The 18,232-nt window shown below is 42.6% G+C and overlaps 1 protein-coding gene across 2 annotated transcripts in view; it reads left to right on the top strand.

Annotated features, from left to right (window-relative positions):
* The window catches only part of mycbp2 (MYC binding protein 2), a 59,667-nt gene that overhangs the window by 15,724 nt on the left and 25,711 nt on the right, over window positions 1-18,232 (top strand). The window contains exons 10-46 of one of the 2 annotated variants that reach the window (XM_070914081.1): window positions 11-149; window positions 362-438; window positions 1,968-2,172; window positions 2,296-2,460; window positions 2,627-2,785; window positions 2,900-3,104; window positions 3,271-3,416; window positions 3,958-4,044; window positions 4,391-4,495; window positions 6,724-6,843; window positions 6,976-7,057; window positions 7,466-7,583; window positions 7,793-8,151; window positions 8,246-8,418; window positions 8,813-8,938; window positions 9,214-9,341; window positions 9,694-9,785; window positions 9,918-10,052; window positions 10,197-10,280; window positions 10,376-10,472; window positions 10,582-10,774; window positions 11,101-11,375; window positions 12,655-12,876; window positions 13,090-13,281; window positions 14,453-14,659; window positions 14,798-14,935; window positions 15,073-15,251; window positions 15,335-15,477; window positions 15,604-15,704; window positions 15,806-16,024; window positions 16,142-16,364; window positions 16,590-16,708; window positions 16,929-17,016; window positions 17,161-17,210; window positions 17,329-17,501; window positions 17,705-17,849; window positions 18,025-18,231. In XM_070914081.1, coding sequence (XP_070770182.1) covers window positions 11-149; window positions 362-438; window positions 1,968-2,172; window positions 2,296-2,460; window positions 2,627-2,785; window positions 2,900-3,104; window positions 3,271-3,416; window positions 3,958-4,044; window positions 4,391-4,495; window positions 6,724-6,843; window positions 6,976-7,057; window positions 7,466-7,583; window positions 7,793-8,151; window positions 8,246-8,418; window positions 8,813-8,938; window positions 9,214-9,341; window positions 9,694-9,785; window positions 9,918-10,052; window positions 10,197-10,280; window positions 10,376-10,472; window positions 10,582-10,774; window positions 11,101-11,375; window positions 12,655-12,876; window positions 13,090-13,281; window positions 14,453-14,659; window positions 14,798-14,935; window positions 15,073-15,251; window positions 15,335-15,477; window positions 15,604-15,704; window positions 15,806-16,024; window positions 16,142-16,364; window positions 16,590-16,708; window positions 16,929-17,016; window positions 17,161-17,210; window positions 17,329-17,501; window positions 17,705-17,849; window positions 18,025-18,231 — 5,676 coding nt within the window. Of the gene's footprint in view, window positions 1-10; window positions 150-361; window positions 439-1,967; window positions 2,173-2,295; window positions 2,461-2,626; window positions 2,786-2,899; window positions 3,105-3,270; window positions 3,417-3,933; window positions 4,045-4,390; window positions 4,496-6,723; window positions 6,844-6,975; window positions 7,058-7,465; window positions 7,584-7,792; window positions 8,152-8,245; window positions 8,419-8,812; window positions 8,939-9,213; window positions 9,342-9,693; window positions 9,786-9,917; window positions 10,053-10,196; window positions 10,281-10,375; window positions 10,473-10,581; window positions 10,775-11,100; window positions 11,376-12,654; window positions 12,877-13,089; window positions 13,282-14,452; window positions 14,660-14,797; window positions 14,936-15,072; window positions 15,252-15,334; window positions 15,478-15,603; window positions 15,705-15,805; window positions 16,025-16,141; window positions 16,365-16,589; window positions 16,709-16,928; window positions 17,017-17,160; window positions 17,211-17,328; window positions 17,502-17,704; window positions 17,850-18,024; window position 18,232 lie in introns of both variants that reach the window. The other variant, XM_070914080.1, reaches the window with a different exon arrangement.

Below are 18,232 nucleotides of genomic sequence, written 5' to 3'. Positions count from 1 at the left end.
ATTCCTGCAGGATGGTTTTGTGGTGCGGATCTATACTATGAGCTCAGACCCGGCCCTGCAGCAGGAACTGCAGCTGAAGCTGGCAAGGAAATGTCTGCACGCCTGCGGCATCTCTCTCTTTGACCTCGAAAAGGATCTTCACATCATCAGTAAGTGATACAACATATACTAATGTCTGTCAGTAGGCTATAGGTAGGGATTTTTATATGTGTAATACACCTGTTACAGGCATTTCATATTGTATGTGTGTCTACAAGGTTGCAAATGTGTCAGAAATTATTCAAAACACAAAACACAAAGGAATACTTTCCAACCTTGTCTAATTGTGTATTTGGCTCTAAATAGTATGTTGTTCTCTCAGGCACAGGCTTTGATGAAGAGGCAGCATTGCTTGGAGCAGGCAGGGAGTTTGCTCTGATGAAAACTGCCTCGGGAAAGGTGAGAGTGAAAATCTTCTCTAGTGGTGTGCCTAAAATGTGTAAGAAAAATGAAAGTTGGAACAGATGCAACCGCTGAGCTCTAACGACTTTTGTCTTGCTAATGACCGTCCAAGGCATTTTAGAGGGTAAACCTGGGGAAAAAGCTCTTAATGAATTGTGCTCCTGCATGTGTTTACTTCATGAAACCCATTGTGCAAAATTAACATTCCCTTAGTTCATAACATCTGTATGTAGTTAGCTATAGTCAGATTTTCCTTAGATCAGGCTGTACTAAAGCATAACAATAAGACATGTCTTCTTGTTTTGGAAATATTTGGTGACCCTCTAAGCTAAATTGTCTTAAAATAATTGAAAAGTAGGGAGCTGTATTTTTTGGATGTCTCATGGTCTTTGCACTGTTTATTGTCCTCTGGGCCCAACTCTTGTTAGTGGTTATATGCACACTGAGCTTATAAAGGGACATCCCTGCTTAACTAACTGGAAGTGGTAGGAGTATTTCACCCAGCTAAGCAGCGGCTCTGGCCTGTAATACAATGTCCACTATTAGGAAAACACACCAGGGCCCACTGCAAGTGAAACTTTCTATTTTTATGAACTTATATAAGAGTAGAAACACAGACATGTGTAGTCTGACACGTTTTAATGAAAGTAGACCAAACAGTATAGATATTGTGTCTGTGTACAGAGGAATCGACTCATTATACTACTTGACTCATAGTTAGACTGCAGGATCTGTAATTGAGAAAAGTCACAGAAGATATTTCACATTTTTATGCAGACTGTCATAGTAAGATGAGAATGCTAACTATGTAGTTTGTTTGGGTGTGTGAGGAGGGTGTGGTTGTGTGTGTCTGTACTGTAGGTGGGGTGCAGTGTACTTCTTTTGTAGATAGCAGTCATGGGCAGTTGCCTGTTGCACATTTCTGTGTGTGGGTGTAAAGGCCTAATCTCACAGCACACTTTATCTGCAGATTACCCTAACCCACACCGGCTGGATGGGTAAAAATAGGATCAGCTGACCTGTGTCTTGGCACAAAGTTCACTCATCTCTTGGGCCAGACATTAGGATATATTGGTGATATTAGGAAAAGAGTCAAGGCTAACTGTTTATGATTTACAAGCTACTGTTCTCTCTGCATGCATTGCTGTTGGGTAATTTACAAAGTGAATGTCAGATGATTTGAGTTAAAAAATGATCTCACCTCTAGCAGTGGGCTTTGTATATCATCACGAGTTACCCCTGCTGTTTGAATAGTTAAAATACTCTGCACATGGACTAAGGCCGTGTTCTGACCAAATGTAGTACTTGATCAAAAAAAGAGTGTGATTTCACTAAGAACACTGTGTTGGTGCAGCAGGGAAATTGGCTGCCGCATTGGGCTCCGGCAAAAGATCTAGGGCTATCTGCTGAAGAGATTAACTCTGGCTAAACGTTTGCCACAAAATAGATCTACTGTAGATCCTTGACTATTCAAAAATGACCACTCTGAGAAAACAGTTTTTTATTCCTGATCCTTCCCCTCACAGATTTACTACACAGGAAAGTACCAGAGCCTAGGTATAAAGCAGGGCGGCCCGTCAGCAGGGAAATGGGTGGAATTGCCTGTTACAAAGTCTCCTAAGATCGCTCAGTTCTCAGTTGGCCATGATGGTTCTCATGCACTGCTAGTGGCCGAAGACGGAAGTGTGTTCTTTACAGGCTCTGCCAGCAAGGGAGAGGATGGAGAGTCCAGTAAGACAATTTCAAACTATCTGCAAACCTTCAACACTTCATTCTATTCAACCTTTGTTAAACTCAGAATCAAAGCCTCTCAGTTGAATTTCTGGAGGTCATGTCTGTTATTTTCCTTTGCAGCTAAAAGTCGCAGACAGCCCAAGCCGTACAAGCCCAAGAAGATGATCAAATTAGAGACCAAGACAGCCGTGTACACAGCGTGTAACAATGGCAGCAGCAGCATTGTCACCAAGGATGGAGAGCTCTACATGTTTGGAAAAGATGCTATTTACAGTGACAGCACCTGTGAGTTAACTGGGACAGGGCTATTTCAAATTCTCCACTTCAGGGAGATATTTCAGTAGTTTCTTTGTCTCTCATTGTCTACATTGCTTTGATAAAGACAGATTAAGGACTTTGTAAGAATAAACATGCATTTCTCTATAAATATTCTCTACTTTCTTCTCCACAGGCCAGGTGACAGACCTGAAAGGTCACTTTGTAACTCAGGTTGCCATGGGTAAGGCCCATACGTGTGTTCTGACCAAGAGTGGTGAAGTGTGGACATTTGGGGTGAATAACAAGGGCCAGTGTGGCAGAGACACTGGAGCCATGAACCAGGCAGGGAAAGGTGAGCAGATGGACAAAAACAGACAAATACACATAACAACACTCTGTCTTACATACATTGTCTTTGTACTATACTCACTCTGATGACTTTCTTGTGTGTGTGTGTTTGTTGTAGCGTTTGGTGTTGAGAGCATGGCCACAGCCATGGATGAAGACCTGGAGGACGAGCTAGAAGAGAAGGAAGAGAAGAGCATGATGTGCCAGCCAGGCATGCACAAGTGGAAGTTGGACCAGTGCATGGTCTGCACGGTGTGTGGAGACTGCACTGGCTACGGTGCCAGCTGTGTCAGCAGTGGACGGCCAGACAGAGTACCAGGAGGGTAAGAAGACTTTCATTACAGTATCTGTACAGCACTTGTGTTTATCAATTCATAAGTACTATCGAAAGATAAAAAAGCACTTCTGACTCGGGGGATAAATATTTGATCATATATTTATATAAAATATTTCATATAATGTATATCTGTGTATTTTTCCACCAACCAGTATCTGTGGCTGTGGGTCTGGAGAGTCTGGCTGCTCAGCATGTGGCTGTTGCAAGGCCTGTGCCAGGGAGCTGGATGGTCAAGAGGCCAGACAGAGAGGCATCTTTGATGCCGTGAAGGAGATGATTCCACTGGACTTGCTGCTAGGTATGCCAACTGACATCTTACATGATTTCATGTTCCCCCCATTTTGCCCGTCATACATTATTTATGTCTCACCTGTATCACCATTCACATTGTTTACATTTTGCCTCTGATAAAGTCTAATAAATCTTATGCATGTTAAAATCTCGTGCACATAAAAATGTGGTATGATTTTCAGTGGTTTGCAGTATGTTGGATCCTCCACAATTGATCAGAATAAATCACTGTCTTGAGCAGGGATGTGTGCAAGCTATATATCCTTCTGACCTGTGCCAGCGCAATGCTTGTGCTACACATGTCACACTGTCTGTTACATTTGCTTGGATGCAGTATTTCGCACTCTTGTCGTCCTTTGTTTTATTGTTGTTTTGTGCAGAGTCATTGCTTCTCCATCATGTCTCTCCATCATTCATTGATGTGTGTCTTGTTTTGTTCTGCTCTGCTCTGCCTTCCCTCCTCCTCCTCCTTCTCCTGCACCCTGTCTTGGCTGCCTATACCTGGGGCCTTTTTGTGTTTTCAGCTGTGCCTGTCCCTCCCCCTCCAGGAGTAAACATCGAGGAGCACATTCAGATCCGTCAGGAGGAGAAACGACAGAGGATCAACCGCCGACACAGGCTGGAGGAGGGCAGAGGTATGAATCAAGGCTAAACAGAATGGGACTATATTTAGGGAAGGGCTGTGTGGTGTTTTTGGCTTTATGAAGTTAAAATTGTTATATGATAGAGAATTAAATGTAGGCACAGGGAGAGTGAGAAGGTGGGAGTGGAGGTTAATGAATAGGGTGAAGCATTCCCTTTCAGTTTTGAATAACTTTCAGGTGCTGTATGAGCTTGGGTGTTGTGCCTTGGTGACTTCCCCCTTGCTTTTGTCTTTTATAATTTCAGTGTGTGTGTGTATTGTTGTGGTGTAGTATTATCATGTGTTCTTTCCCATTTGTGAGCATTGTGCATGCATGTGAAAGTTTCTTTCTCCCCCAGGCCCCCTTGTTTTTCCTGGTCCCATTTTTATGAACCAGCGTGAGCAGGCCCTAGCCAGAATAAGACCCCTTCAGGCACTAAGGCATAAACGGGACAAGCACAAAGGTACTACGGTCTTCACTAACTCAACGGGTGCAGAGACACCCCTTTGACTCATCTCCCAATCTGGCTGTCCCGCCCACCTCCTCTCTCACTCTTTGACGGCAGGACTCTTATGTCTTCACCAGGTCTCATGGTATTAAACTATGTAGCCCGTTGGCAAGAAGCACTCACTGTGACTCACAGTGGAGAAATGACTGTGGAGCCTTTAGACCGGATTTAAGACCAATCTCAACAGGCTTTTGAATTTGATTAATTTTATGTTGCGTTAATTATGCTAACATAAGAAAGGACTGGGGTACAATTAAGATTTAGTCTGTTATGCTAAAACATTTTTTGGTTTAACAGAGCAGCCTGCTGTGCCCACTGCTGTTGTTTAGGCCTAAATAGAAATCAATTGTCCTTGTCTAACTGGATTTACCATCACTCCCATAGCCACTGATTTGTCACTTTGTGGGTACAACGGTGTCATTACAACGAGCGCTGGGGAGAGCAAGCTTTGATGAATGACAAGTTGACAAATATGACACAGATGGAGGGAAGCAGGATTTTTAGTTTTTAAAATACATGTTTTAGATGTGAAGCATCTCCTGGAAATGGCTTAGAAATCACTCACAAACATGGAAACATTTATGAACTTAACATAACATGAAGCTTTTCAGGCACTTGACAAACAGACAAGTGAGTGTACATGTTCATTGTCTGGAGTTACTTTTCTGAAGCTGAATATTCAACCAATACCAACCTGATATGTAAATGATTTCTGTAAGACCCACATTTATGATTCAACAGCAACGGCAGGTCAAACTGTAGTTGTTGTTAGCTTTAATTGTTTTGTTTTGTCCTCAAATCTCAGCCCCATAGGGTTATTTCTTGGGGAAAAAAAAACTGAAAATAGCCTTCTGAACTCAGAACAAAATATACTTTTGCAACTAGTTAACAAAAATATAAAATGTCAGAGAGTTGCTATAAAGATGAAAAAAATTAAACTTATTATAAAACTGTATTATTCAATGCCTGCACAAATATAAAAAGCAGCTGGTATTTCTGTCTGTATATTATGTACATCTGCAGGTCCTGCCTGTCTGATCTGCTGCTGCTGTTACCTTTCTTGCTGATAGGTGGCGCAGATTGAAGTGGAACCTCAGGTCTGAAACCGCTGGTGGATTATATTGGCTAGGCCTGATTTTGGGGTGCCTAGCATTGTGCCCTAGTTGATGTTAAGCATCCATTTAACATGTACAATTTGAAAACCTTCCCAATAGGAACTCATTGTTAAGGATAAATGGCTTGTTTTATTGTCCCACTGTTATATGTGGAAACAATGATGCAGCAGTCTATTCTATTTCAGAGCAGCAGTGGCTTCCTCCTTAATGTCAGTTAAGAAATTGAGGCTGTTCTACTTTGCTGAATAACTTTCCTTTTGCGGAACCATTCACTGTGGTTAATACACGGTTGTAAGGCTAGGTTACTTGGAGTGCCACCCCTGAGCATCATTCTTCATGGTTTCAAAATCATGAAGAGGAATGGGTGCTCCAAATCCCCCCATCGACCATACTGGTGTTTCTGTCTGTGACCGCTTAATAAGCTTTAAGTGTGCTTAAGATGTCATTAAGAGCACTTATGTTTACTCACTGACATTGAAAGTTGTATCCATGAGCTTATTACTACCTTATGAATGTTTGGGCCATGAGCCAGTGAATATTTATTCATATTTATATTTAGTTCAATTATTAAAACCTAAAGTATTTATCTCATCTAGCTGGCCTCAGTTACAGAGGCAAACCACAATAAGCTGGTTCCTGGTCCAAAAAGGTATTGACAGTCATTGTATTTACTGTAATGCATGGATCTCTATCCAACTTTCTCCACTCACAAACCACGCCTGTGACCTCTTACACAGGGCTCAGGGTAAACCAGATTTCCTCTTCCTCACTGAAGGCAGAAAGATATTAAAAAGAAAATCTAATTATTTGCTAAACAAACAATCTGTCCATCTGTAATGGGACTGGTTGCCAAAAGCCTTTCTGTTATAGAGGTGTTGTTCCCTCGGTTCTATTTCGGCATGCTCTTCCCTTTTCTCCCTGTTTTCTTTTGAATCCTCTTTTCCCTCCAGCTCCGTTTTCCAGGACTGTGCAGAGGCATCCACCTCTGCGGTCTGAAGTTGCCACAAAACCTCACTCTCTCCCCGTTTTCTCTACTCAAATGTGCTGACTTGAGTGTTTGCCTTGTAGATGGTAGCAGTGAGCGTGGGGAGAAGGATGCCAGCAAAATCACCACCTACCCCCCGGGAGCAGTGAGATTTGACTGCGAGCTGCGAGCTGTGCAGGTCAGCTGCGGTTTTCACCACTCAGGTAGGTTCATTTCATTCATGGCTGCTTCTGCTCAAGCACCAGGGTATATTTGTCTGCATATATTATTATTTTCATTTTACTTATAAGTAAAGAAGGTGATAAAATAACAGTCATGATTATGCTGCTTTACAGTTGTGCTGATGGAGAATGGAGATGTCTATACGTTTGGTTACGGCCAACATGGGCAGCTCGGACATGGAGATGTCAACTCCAGGTGCTGCTTCTGTTGCCTTACATGTTTAAATTCAATATGATACATATTGAAGTGAAAGAAATTCGTAATATATTAAATTAGTTCATGAGTAAATAAAATAAAGAATTTTATTGTCATTTACACATTAAGTCATGGTAACATAATGGACAGATAAGTCGAAATGCCAAGTGTGAAAGACTACATGAAATAGTAAATTACCCATAATTCTAGTTTGTTGTTGTTAGATGAAAGCTAGCCACTTGTTGTGGGTATTACAGGCCAACATTTGTTAATTCAGCCCAATTGTTCTAATAAAGATTGTGAAATGTAAGTCCAGAGTCTTGCCTTGTCATTTTATGTACAAACATAAATAAACAAACTGTTCTCATGTGGACTCACAACCTAAACTAGATGTTTTCTATCTGCTAGGGGTTCTCCAACTCTGGTGCAGGCCCTTCCAGGTCCCAGTGTACAGGTGACAGCTGGCAGTAACCACACCGCCGTTCTTCTCATGGATGGGCAGGTCTTTACATTTGGCAGCTTTTCGGTAAGAAAAACATTGTCCCTCATACAATGCGCTATCAGCTGTTTTTTTTAGAGGGTCCAGAATTCCTGTTGACATCTGAAAACATCATATATTTTTTTACACACCCAGCAATGATGGCAGTACTTTAAATGTCCATTGCTTTACACTGTTTTGATATAGTCGACCATAAACTGCTATAGAGAGTGAGTATATATCTCCTTGTTTTTCAGAAAGGGCAGCTGGGCCGGCCCATCCTAGACATGCCCTACTGGAATGCCAAGCCCTCTCCCATGCCCAACATTGGTGCCAAATACGGACGAAAGGCTACCTGGATTGGTGCTAGCGGAGACCAGACGTTCCTGCGGATCGATGAGGCTCTTATCAACTCCCATGTCCTAGCTACTTCAGAGATCTTTGCCAGCAAACACATTATTGGCCTCGTGCCCTCCTCTGTGTCTGAGCCGCCTCCATTTAAATGCTTGCTTATCAACAAAATGGATGGAAGCTGCAGGACCTTTAATGACTCTGAGCAGGAGGACCTGCAGGGATTTGGCCTGTGTCTGGACCCTGTGTATGATGTCATATGGAGGTCAGTCCAAGGACTATAGAGAGCAATAAAATCCAACTGTGTACTATTTATCCCAAGTTTTAAGATTTTTATGATTTCCTCTGTGTGCTTTAAGGTTCCTGCCAGTCTCAAGAGAGATACTGTGCTACAATGCAGTGATAGCTGATGCCAGGATGCCCTCTGCTACAGATCTACAGGCTCGTTGTAGCATCCTTAGTCCAGAGCTTGCTTTGCCTTCAGGATCTCATGCCACCACTACTCGCTCTCATGGAGCCCTACACATCCTTGGTAAGCCTCAGCAAAGTGTCTTTGGTCATATGAATCTTTTATGAATGTCTTGGTGTCTTATGAATATGTTCATGAATGCTATAGCACTAATGATGATGGACAATGCGGACCTCTGTGTTTCTTCAAAGAAGATGTTACCAGTGTCTGAACCCCCCATGATTACATGGGGGGTTCATGTAATCATGATAATTATTATTATATTCTTTCTTGGGAACCACAAATTGAATGATGTGCTTTCCATTCTCCCATCAGTTCTCAATTGATTTATGACAGATTTGCTTTTAGATTGTAGCCAAACATGTGGTTAAGTGTTTGCAGGAATGCCTATGTTATGAATTTAGGTTTATCATCATCATTCAGTACTAAAAGGAAGTATACTGGGTTGTCCACTTAGGTTGTCTGGATACGCTGGCAGCCATGCAAGAGCTGAAGATGGGTGTAGCCAGCGCAGAGGAAGAAACCCAGGCAGTGATGAAGGTCTACTCCAAGGAGGACTACAGTGTGGTGAACCGCTTTGAGAGTAAGTGGGTTCTTTGTACAGGGTACATAGTAAATTATGTATGAAACAACATACTTGGAGATACATTTGTATGTTTTGGTTTGATGTTGTGATTATATAAAGCTAGGCTAACCTTTTTACCTTTTTAAGTCAAAGCTGCTGAATATGTGAAACATACATTTTCAGTTCAGATCAGTTTATCATCCTCCTTAGAAAACAACAAAAGTGGTTAAAAGTGGATAAACAGCTTCTGTGTATTTTGCATAGCCTTACTGATCCCATGTGTGATGTGGTAGGTCACGGTGGTGGTTGGGGCTACTCAGCCCACTCTGTGGAGGCCATCCGCTTCTGTGCTGATGCGGACATCCTGCTGGGTGGGCTGGGCTTGTTCGGGGGACGAGGGGAGTACACAGCCAAGATCAAGGTGAGCCGCTCTGTTATTCTTTTTAAACAGAGACATTTGATTTATTTTTAGCCATTTATTCGACATTTGGTAGAACAGAAAAGAACAGAACAGAACAGGATTGAATCATTTCAGGCATTTTTTCATCATGGCTATAATTTTAGAATTAACTTGCTTTGTGCAAGAACTAACACTTAATCCATAGCGTGTGCTGCTGCAAATTGTCTACACAGGTACCTCAAATGTACCAAATTAAAGTTATACAGGGCTGTCAAAAAATAAAATCACAAAAACAATTACAGAGCTAGTAATATATAATTTATAATTGAATTATATACTATTTATAATATATTAACCCATTCCTGTTGTGCAGCTTTTTGAGCTGGGACCTGACGGGGGTGACCATGAGACAGACGGTGATCTGCTGGCTGAGACTGACGTACTGGCCTATGACTGTGCTGCCAGGTAAAGTTTATGTATTACTTATTTTTCCCTTCAGTTACTCACCACTATTTCTTGTAAAGAAAAAAAAGTTATGGAATGATATGATTTCCGTATTTGATAGCCATTAATGTCGGTTTCTTTTTTCATTTTTAGGGAGAAATATGCCATGATGTTTGATGAGCCAGTGCTACTGCAGTTGGGCTGGTGGTATGTGGCGTGGGCCCGAGTGTCTGGTCCTAGCAGTGACTGTGGCTCCCATGGACAGGCTACCATTACTACTGATGATGGGTAAAACTGATTTCACAATATAGATAATACGTCTTACAAGTTATAATGTATAATTTGGTCACATTTCATGTTAAATAATGTTTGAATTTGAATATTGGTCACAGCCATATAGCTATTAGCTATAATTATTGTTTTTCCCTTTAGTGTGGTCTTTCAGTTCAAAAGCTCTAAGAAGTCAAACAACGGTACAGATGTTAATGCGGGTCAAATACCTCAACTGCTTTACAGGCAAGTAAAACTTTGTTAACAGTGATGCAGGCTTATTTCATCTATAGGCTTATCAAGTAAATTATTTTCATTGTTTCTTTATGTTTTAACATTAGGCTTCCTTCAAATGACGGCAATGCATCTAAAGGGAAACAGCAGACCAGTGAACCAGTCCACATCCTTAAACGCTCATTCGCTCGGACAGTCTCAGTGGTGAGTACTGTCTCTATGTTTTGCCTCCTCCCTGTTTCTACCTGCTTAAGTGTCCTGACAGGTCATTTTTTACAGCACCGTGTGACTGTCTACCTCTGTCTCCCTGTAGGAGTGTTTTGAGTCTCTGCTGAGTATCCTTCACTGGAGCTGGACCACCTTGGTTTTGGGTGTGGAGGAGCTGCGAGGGCTGAAGGGCTTCCAGTACACGGCCACCTTGCTGGACCTGGAGAGACTGCGCTTTGTCGGCACGTGCTGTCTCCGCCTGCTCAGGGTCTACATTTGTGAGATCTTCCCCATTGCTGGTATGAGCACACAGAACTTAACAGCACTTTATCCTGGGCAATATAATGACTCGTTTTTTGCGAAAAGAAAACCCACAGTGCTGCTGCTTTCAAACTATTTGTGTATATTATATGTCATGAAGATTTTATAATGAAATACTTTATGTGCCATTTAATACCTCTATGTCTGTGACCTAGAAAACATTTAAAACTTTAACAGACTAGATTGTGTTTATATTTCATAGATAGTTCTTATTCCAAAAAGTGCACCCCAATTGAACTCTTTATTTAGAGTGTAGCTTCTGATAAGATCTCACGTCGTTTTCTATTTGTTGTTTGATTTGTAGCCAGCACCAAAGCTGTGGTGGAGGAGTCGAGCAAGCTGGCAGAGTGCGTGGGAAAGACACGCAGCCTGCTGAAGAAGATCTTGTCAGAAGGCATGGACAACTGCCTGACCAAGCTGGACAACGACCCCCAGGGCTACTTGTCTCAGCCTTTAACCCTGCTGGAAGCTGTGCTGCAAGAGTGCCACAACACCTTCACTGCCTGCTTCCACTCTTTTTACCCAACCCCAGCTCTGCAGTGGGCCTGCCTCTGTGACCTGCTCAACTGCCTCGACCAGGTCAATGACGGCAGACCATGTCATTGTACTTCAGAAGGAGTTTTAAATGGGGCTGAAACTAGTTACAGTATTGATCTTATTAACAATTAATTTACTGATTTCCCCCCTCCCTGATTTATCAATAGTGTAGTGTAGTTTAGTTATAAAATGCCAATGCCTGGGCACAGGTTTCCAAAGCCTATGGTGATGTCTTCAAATTGCTTGTTCTTTCCAAGCAACGGTCTTAAACCCAACGAAATTCAATTTCACAAGACAAGCAGCAAATTTTAAAACCATAAACCTGTTGTGTGCTATAAAGATATTCAAGAGTGTTTTAAAAATTTAGCAGGCCTAGTTTTACATCTAGTAAATCTCTCTTTATGCCTCCACGCCAGCGACATGTTTTTGGGTTACCCGTCCGTTCGTCTGTACGTCCCATTCTCGTGAACAGGATATCTCAGGAATTTAGCTCAAACGTCAACTCGGACTCAGGGATGAACCGATTGAACTGAGGAGTTTGGTGGTCAAATGTCAAGGTCACTGTGACCTCACAAAACATGTTTTTGGCCATAACAAGAATTCATACGTCAATTATGGCGGTTGATGAAAGGTTTCACGCAAACGTCTAATAGGATAAAATGATGAAGTGATGACATTTTTTACCCAAAAGGTCAAAGGCCCACTTCACTGTGATATCATAATGTCCTGGAATTTTTTATATTGATTTGGACTCCAAGTTACTTGTAGGAGTCCACCCTCTTCACTTGCTCTCCCTGGATAACAACCAAGACAGGGGGCCTCCTGTTCCTCTGGTAGTCTACCACAGGGTCATTGGTTTTGGATATTGAGCTTCAGGTGATAGTCGTTGCACCATGTGACAAATCTCTCCATCAGTCCTCTGTACTCCTCTGTAAAAATAGTCTAAAAATAGTGAAGACAACATGCTTCTCACTGGAAATTATTCACTGGAATCATACATGTCAGTATAGTGATAACTCTCATTTCGGCAAAAAATTTCATAATACATTTTATTAAATTCCCTCAAAGTCTTCACTACTTATGTGAGTCTGGACTGACATGGATGTAAACTGCAAGTTGACTGGTTAGCGGAGGCATACAACTGTGGATCGGTCATTATAGTTAGATATTGAGGTGATACTCTTATGCAGAGCAACTCATTTAAGTTTCAGAACAATAGCTCCCTAACAATGTTGTCATAGGTTGTTAAATGAACACTGTAGAAAGATTTCAAAAACAAGATAAAGTCAGAGATTCATTCTTGTGCTCCCTGTGTTTTTAGGACATTGCTGAGGCCAACTTTCGCACATCTAGCAGCCGTCTGCTGGCGGCCGTAATGTCAGCTCTGTGCAACACCTCAGTGAAGCTGACATCCATCCTGCCCATTGCATATGACGGGGAAGTGCTGTTGCGTTCACTGGTCAAACAGGTCAGCACAGAGAATGACTCTGCTCTCGCTCACCGTTTCCCCCTGCTGGTGGCCCATATGGAGAAACTAAGCCATGTGAGTTTTTGCATGTCATACACTGTACATCAGGTGTCCTCACTTCAAAATGGTGGACATTGGTGCTCATGAGTGTGGCCAGTGACCCAGGAAATGCTTGATAGACTGAGAACATGGTGGCATTTGATCATTACCACATCCTATTTTCTTCCAAATACCTCAAATAATTTAAAACAGTAATATCATATTTTTTCCCATCTTTTACTCCCTTAGACGGAGGAGAACCTGATGGGCATGACCAGTTTCCGGGAGGTACTGGAAAAGATGCTGGTGATTGTGGTGCTACCGGTGAGGAAGAGTTTGAGGAAGGAGGTGGAGCTGTTCTCTCCGCACCTGGTCTCCAACACCTGTGGTCTGTTGGCCTCCATCGTCTCTGAGCTCACCGCCTCTGCCCTGGGCTCTGAGGTAATTTAACTCACACTAATACTACCACACAAACGCACACATAAGGCATGTGTGTTGACTTTGGCAAACATATACCCAAGTCTAGTGTCCTTTATGATACTTAATCCTGATGTGCTCTTACTGCCATCTGTATTGTCTGTTTTGCTTTTGTTTTGTAATGGACATTCACATTGTAGTCATTGCCCTCTGTCACATTCATTTTTGTTTTTCAAACAGATCGGATCACAATTGCATCTGCTCCCAATTCTGTTTTAAACAGAATTGTCATAGTACAGCTTTATAGATAGTAGATTAGAGCTGTCAACAAGACTGCATGTCTTTCCTCATTCTTTTTCTTTCCTCCTTCCTCATGCTATATCCTTTTTCTTAGAGCTCTATTGTTATCGAACTAACTTGTCATTAGTGATGGCTCACTTGGAACAAGATGGTGTTTTTCCTGTTGCCAAAAAACAGTAACAGAAAGGATGTTTCTGATTTCCTGTTTTGTTTTTACGGTATGCTGAGTCATTAAGTGGGTGGGACAGCTGTCTGTCTCTCTCCCTCTCTCACAATCTTATTTAATTATCATCACTCTCCCTCTCTGTCCACGCGCATACCCACGTAAGCACCCGTTGCCCTAGTAACCGTCACTCGACGACAGCCCTCGACACCACGTTTTTTTTCCCCAGTCTGTTGTCAGGGAAACAACTCTTCCTCCCTGGAGCACCCGAATAGGTCCCCCTGCAGTTGTGTCTGGCTCTCTGTAGTCGGCAGGCTGATATAAATAGTAATAGTTTGTATTACTTATCACACGCCAAACATGAGAGGTTTTATTTCAGACAATGGATCTTTTACAGACCATCCATTTTATCTGTGCACTGTTTTTTCATTGCTGACCTTCACATTTAGATGACATTCATTACTTGTACAGCAATATTTGAAATGAATGGCTGATTTTATGCTTTGTCCTCAATATTGCCAACTGGTGGTATGCATACTGCTTTTGGGTGTAGGACGACCTTCATGTAGGACGTAGAACAGGATTTTTATTCAGGATTTCATTGCTTAGGGATATTTGTAGTAAAATGTAGGTATTCCTCCTCGAATGTGTTAATTCAATTTTTTTCATTTGTGGTTATGTAATAGGTTTGACATGTTTGGCTATATCTCTTATTGTGTCCTTGCTTATTAGGTCGATGGGCTGAACTCGCTCCACTCCGTTAAAGCATCTCCTAACCGCTTCACCAAAACGAGCCAGGGCCGGAGTTGGAACACGGGCAATGGCTCTCCGGATGCCATCTGTCTGACAGTGGACAAGCCAGGCGTTGTGCTGGTTGGCGTCTGCGTCTACGGAGGAGGGGGTATCCATGAGTATGAACTAGAGGTGCTGGCTGATGACGTAAGTGCTCATAAAACATTTTGAGCTTATATATTATTGTGTTTTCTGGTGTTACTTGACTATTGGTCAACCTTAGCATCTCATCTAGCTTTTTATAATTTTTTTTCTTTTTACAACTTTTATTCCCTCACCCTTCAGGCACAGACAGAGCACCCAGGGGACTCAGCACATTCTCACAGGTGGACGTCCCTAGAGCTTGTGAAGGGCACCTACAGCACTGATGATTCTCCCAGTGATATTGCTGAGATTCGCCTGGACAAGGCTGTGCCACTCAAGGTACATAGGATCTCAAGAAAATACTACATGCATATGATTTGCTGTTACAAATATAAATATAAAATACAAATGTATGGTTGTGTGCAGGTTTTGATTAAAATGCATATAGTCTCACTGATTAATTGATTCTGTTGCAGGAGGGGGTAAAGTATGCTGTCCGATTGAGAAACTACGGAAGCCGGACTGCTAATGGGGATGGAGGTATGACCACAGTGCAGTGCTCTGATGGTGTGTCCTTCACCTTCAGCACCTGCAGCTTGAGTAGCAATGGGACCAACCAGACCAGAGGACAGATCCCACAGATTCTCTACTACAGGTAAACACAAAGCCAGCGTTTTGTAATATCTCATCTGTGAGGTATTTATTTTTTTCTGACCTGAGTTTTTCTCGTGGCTGAAGGAGTGAGTACGATGGGGATCTCCAGTCTCAGCTGCTGAGCAAAGCCAATGAGGAAGACAAGAACTGTAGCAGAGCTCTGTCTGTGGTCAGTGCTGTGGTCAGAGCTGCAAAGGACCTCCTTCACAGGGCTTTTGCTGTTGATGGTAAGCACAACAAACTTGCAGCTGTATTGCAAAAGCATTGGTAACTGCTGGAGAGCCACTTATATTGAATTTGGATTATATCTGTTCAGCCTCTCCATTTTAATCTGTTTCCTTAATTTTTTCCAGTGGATGATATTCCTGAGCTTTTAAGTTCCTCCAGCCTGTTCTCCATGCTCCTGCCCCTTATCCTGGCCTACATCGGCCCTGTGGCTGCGTCTGTGCCAAAGGTAAGAGGTCAAACCAGGATGGCAAACCCTTCATTTTTAATTATTGAATTGTCTCTCTCTGATGTGGCATTCTGGTGAAATGCCTCCTCTTCCTCATCCAGGCTGCTGTTGAGGTCTTTGGACTCGTTCAGGAGCTGTTACCTGCTGTCTCTGCCCTCAACCAAAAATATGCCCCACCGACCTTCAACCCTAACCAGTCAACAGACAGCACCACTGGCAACCAGCCTGAGCAGGGCCTGTCAGCTTGTACCACCTCAAACCACTACTCAGTAATTGAGAGTGACCACCCTTACAAACAAGCTGGCGTCACACAATACAGGGTAAGGTATCCTTTGGCATGCTAACTGCTTAGCAAGTAACTTCTGAAAAAGAAAAGTAAGAGGCACAAATATAATTTCAATCTAAACTAATCTTGTCTCTGTCTCACCTTGCCTCAGGTATCATTCCCAGACTGCGTCCGCTGGACCACCATCGAGTTTGATCCGCAGTGTGGCACTGCACAGCCAGAGGATGTACTACGCCTGCTCATCCCCAGCCGTACCCTCCACCTGTCCAGCCTGGGGGGCAAACCTTTGATCCATGACACCATCAACACCTGGACTGAGCTCAAGAAGTTCTCAGGCGCCACAGGCTGGCCGACCACCGTCCTAGTGCTGCCAGGTAAGAGAGGCTGAGCAGCTGAACATTTATCGACAGTTACATACGTTGTGACAGTGTTGTTTTGACAATAACACAATCACAATAAATCCCAAAGTTCCAAAAGCCTCAAGACTTAGTAGACTTAGACGACTTAATATAGCCATCAGTTTACCGATGATTACCTACAGAACTCTGCTCACCTGTCTCTCTTTTCACCTTCTATTTTTCTGTCCTCTGTACTTTCAGGAAATGAAGTTCTGTTCTCACTGGAAACAGCCTCGGACTACGTGAAAGATGAGAAAGCTTGTTTTTATGGCTTTAAGTGTGTGGCTGTGGGATATGAATTCAACCCTGGTCATGACGAGGTACAGACGCTCTAGTATATTCCTCTAGTATATTCCCCTGTCAGTTGTGTAGCAGACTGGCCGTCCTCCTTTCTGTATAATGGGCGTTAGTGTCTGGGAATCGTTAGATCTCATGACTGTGCTTCTGTGCGTCATCTGTAAAAAGTTTGTGCATTGATCCAGGCAGGAAAAATGTTGAATGTTACAATACCTTCCTGACATAGCATTATGCATATTTCAGGGTACTATCCAGCTTGAGAAAGAGTTAGCCTACCTGGGCAGCGTGTGTGCTGCAGCTCTGATGAAGAAAGACCTCGCCCTCCCTATAGGTATGGAAAATAGTGGAATTTGTTGGGGCTGTTGTGAATAACCTGTTTTTCTGTTAATCCAGGATAGTTGTGTGTGTGACTGCTGGGAGCATATTAATATTGTGTAACATCTTATATTTATTCTAATCTTTCTTTTAATTTGAGGCAATGAATTGGAGGAGGATCTTGAGATTCTTGAGGAAGCCTCTCTTCAGGTGTGTCATCTTAAATTCAAAGATATTCATTTTGACTCATTGTGGTCTTGTGAAAAGAATTTTATGTCTCTTCGGCACTCTTCCTTTCTTGATTCTTATTTCCTTTGACCTCGCTCAGGTGTGTAAGTCCCACTCAGGGATCCTGGGGAAGGGTCTGGCCTTGTCTCACTCCCCCACCATCCTGGAGGCCCTGGAGGGAAATCTGCCTCTGCACCTCCAAACCAATGAGCACTCTTTCCTTGAGGACTTCATCACCTGTGTACAGACCTCAAGTGGAGGACGTTTGGCCAGGTAAATGTTTATGGAGGCAGCTGTCTCTTGTCAATTCTAGTTACCTGACACGAGCAAAATATGTACTTTGCATTTTTCGATTTTGTGTTGGTTGTAAATTTTATTTTAGCGATTTCATTTTTAATTGGTGATTCCTTCATTACAAATAAGTAATTTACTACCTTACCTTTACCTCTCTCCTTTTGTTCTTTTCTTCAATCTAGGTGGTTGCAGCCAGACTCTTACGCAGACCCCCAGAAGACATCTCTGATCCTGAACAAAGATGACATACGCTGTGGATGGCCAACTACCGTGGTCGTTCAAACCAAAGACCAGTATGGAGATGTGGTGCATGTTCCTAACATGAAGGTCAGGATGATTGTTTTGGCTTTTCTGCTTCCAAAAGATGAATATTTTATAGAATTGAAACAAGAGTCATTTTGCCTGCAATGACAAATCTCCAAAGTAGTTCATTTAAGTTGTTATTCACTGTCCTTCTAGTGTCACGCCTCTGACTTGTGTTTCTTGTCTCTGACATGTCCAGGTGGAGGTAAAGGCTGTACCTGTTTCACAGAAGAAGTCAATGCAGCCTGAGAATATGAAGAAGCTGCAGCGGCTACCTGGAAGCTCCTCGCCTTCGTCTTCTGGCCCTGACCTAACCTTTGGAGGTTTGCCAATGCCCAAGCTGGAGTCCACATATGAGCCCATGATTGTGAAAGAGGCTCGATACATTGCTATTACCATGATGAAGG

The sequence above is a fragment of the Enoplosus armatus genome, chromosome 11, assembly GCF_043641665.1.
Source record: "Enoplosus armatus isolate fEnoArm2 chromosome 11, fEnoArm2.hap1, whole genome shotgun sequence".
Classification (NCBI taxonomy): Eukaryota; Metazoa; Chordata; class Actinopteri; order Centrarchiformes; family Enoplosidae; genus Enoplosus; species Enoplosus armatus.
The sequence above is the reverse complement of the archived record's forward strand: the minus strand, read 5'-3'. Positions and strand labels throughout refer to the sequence as shown.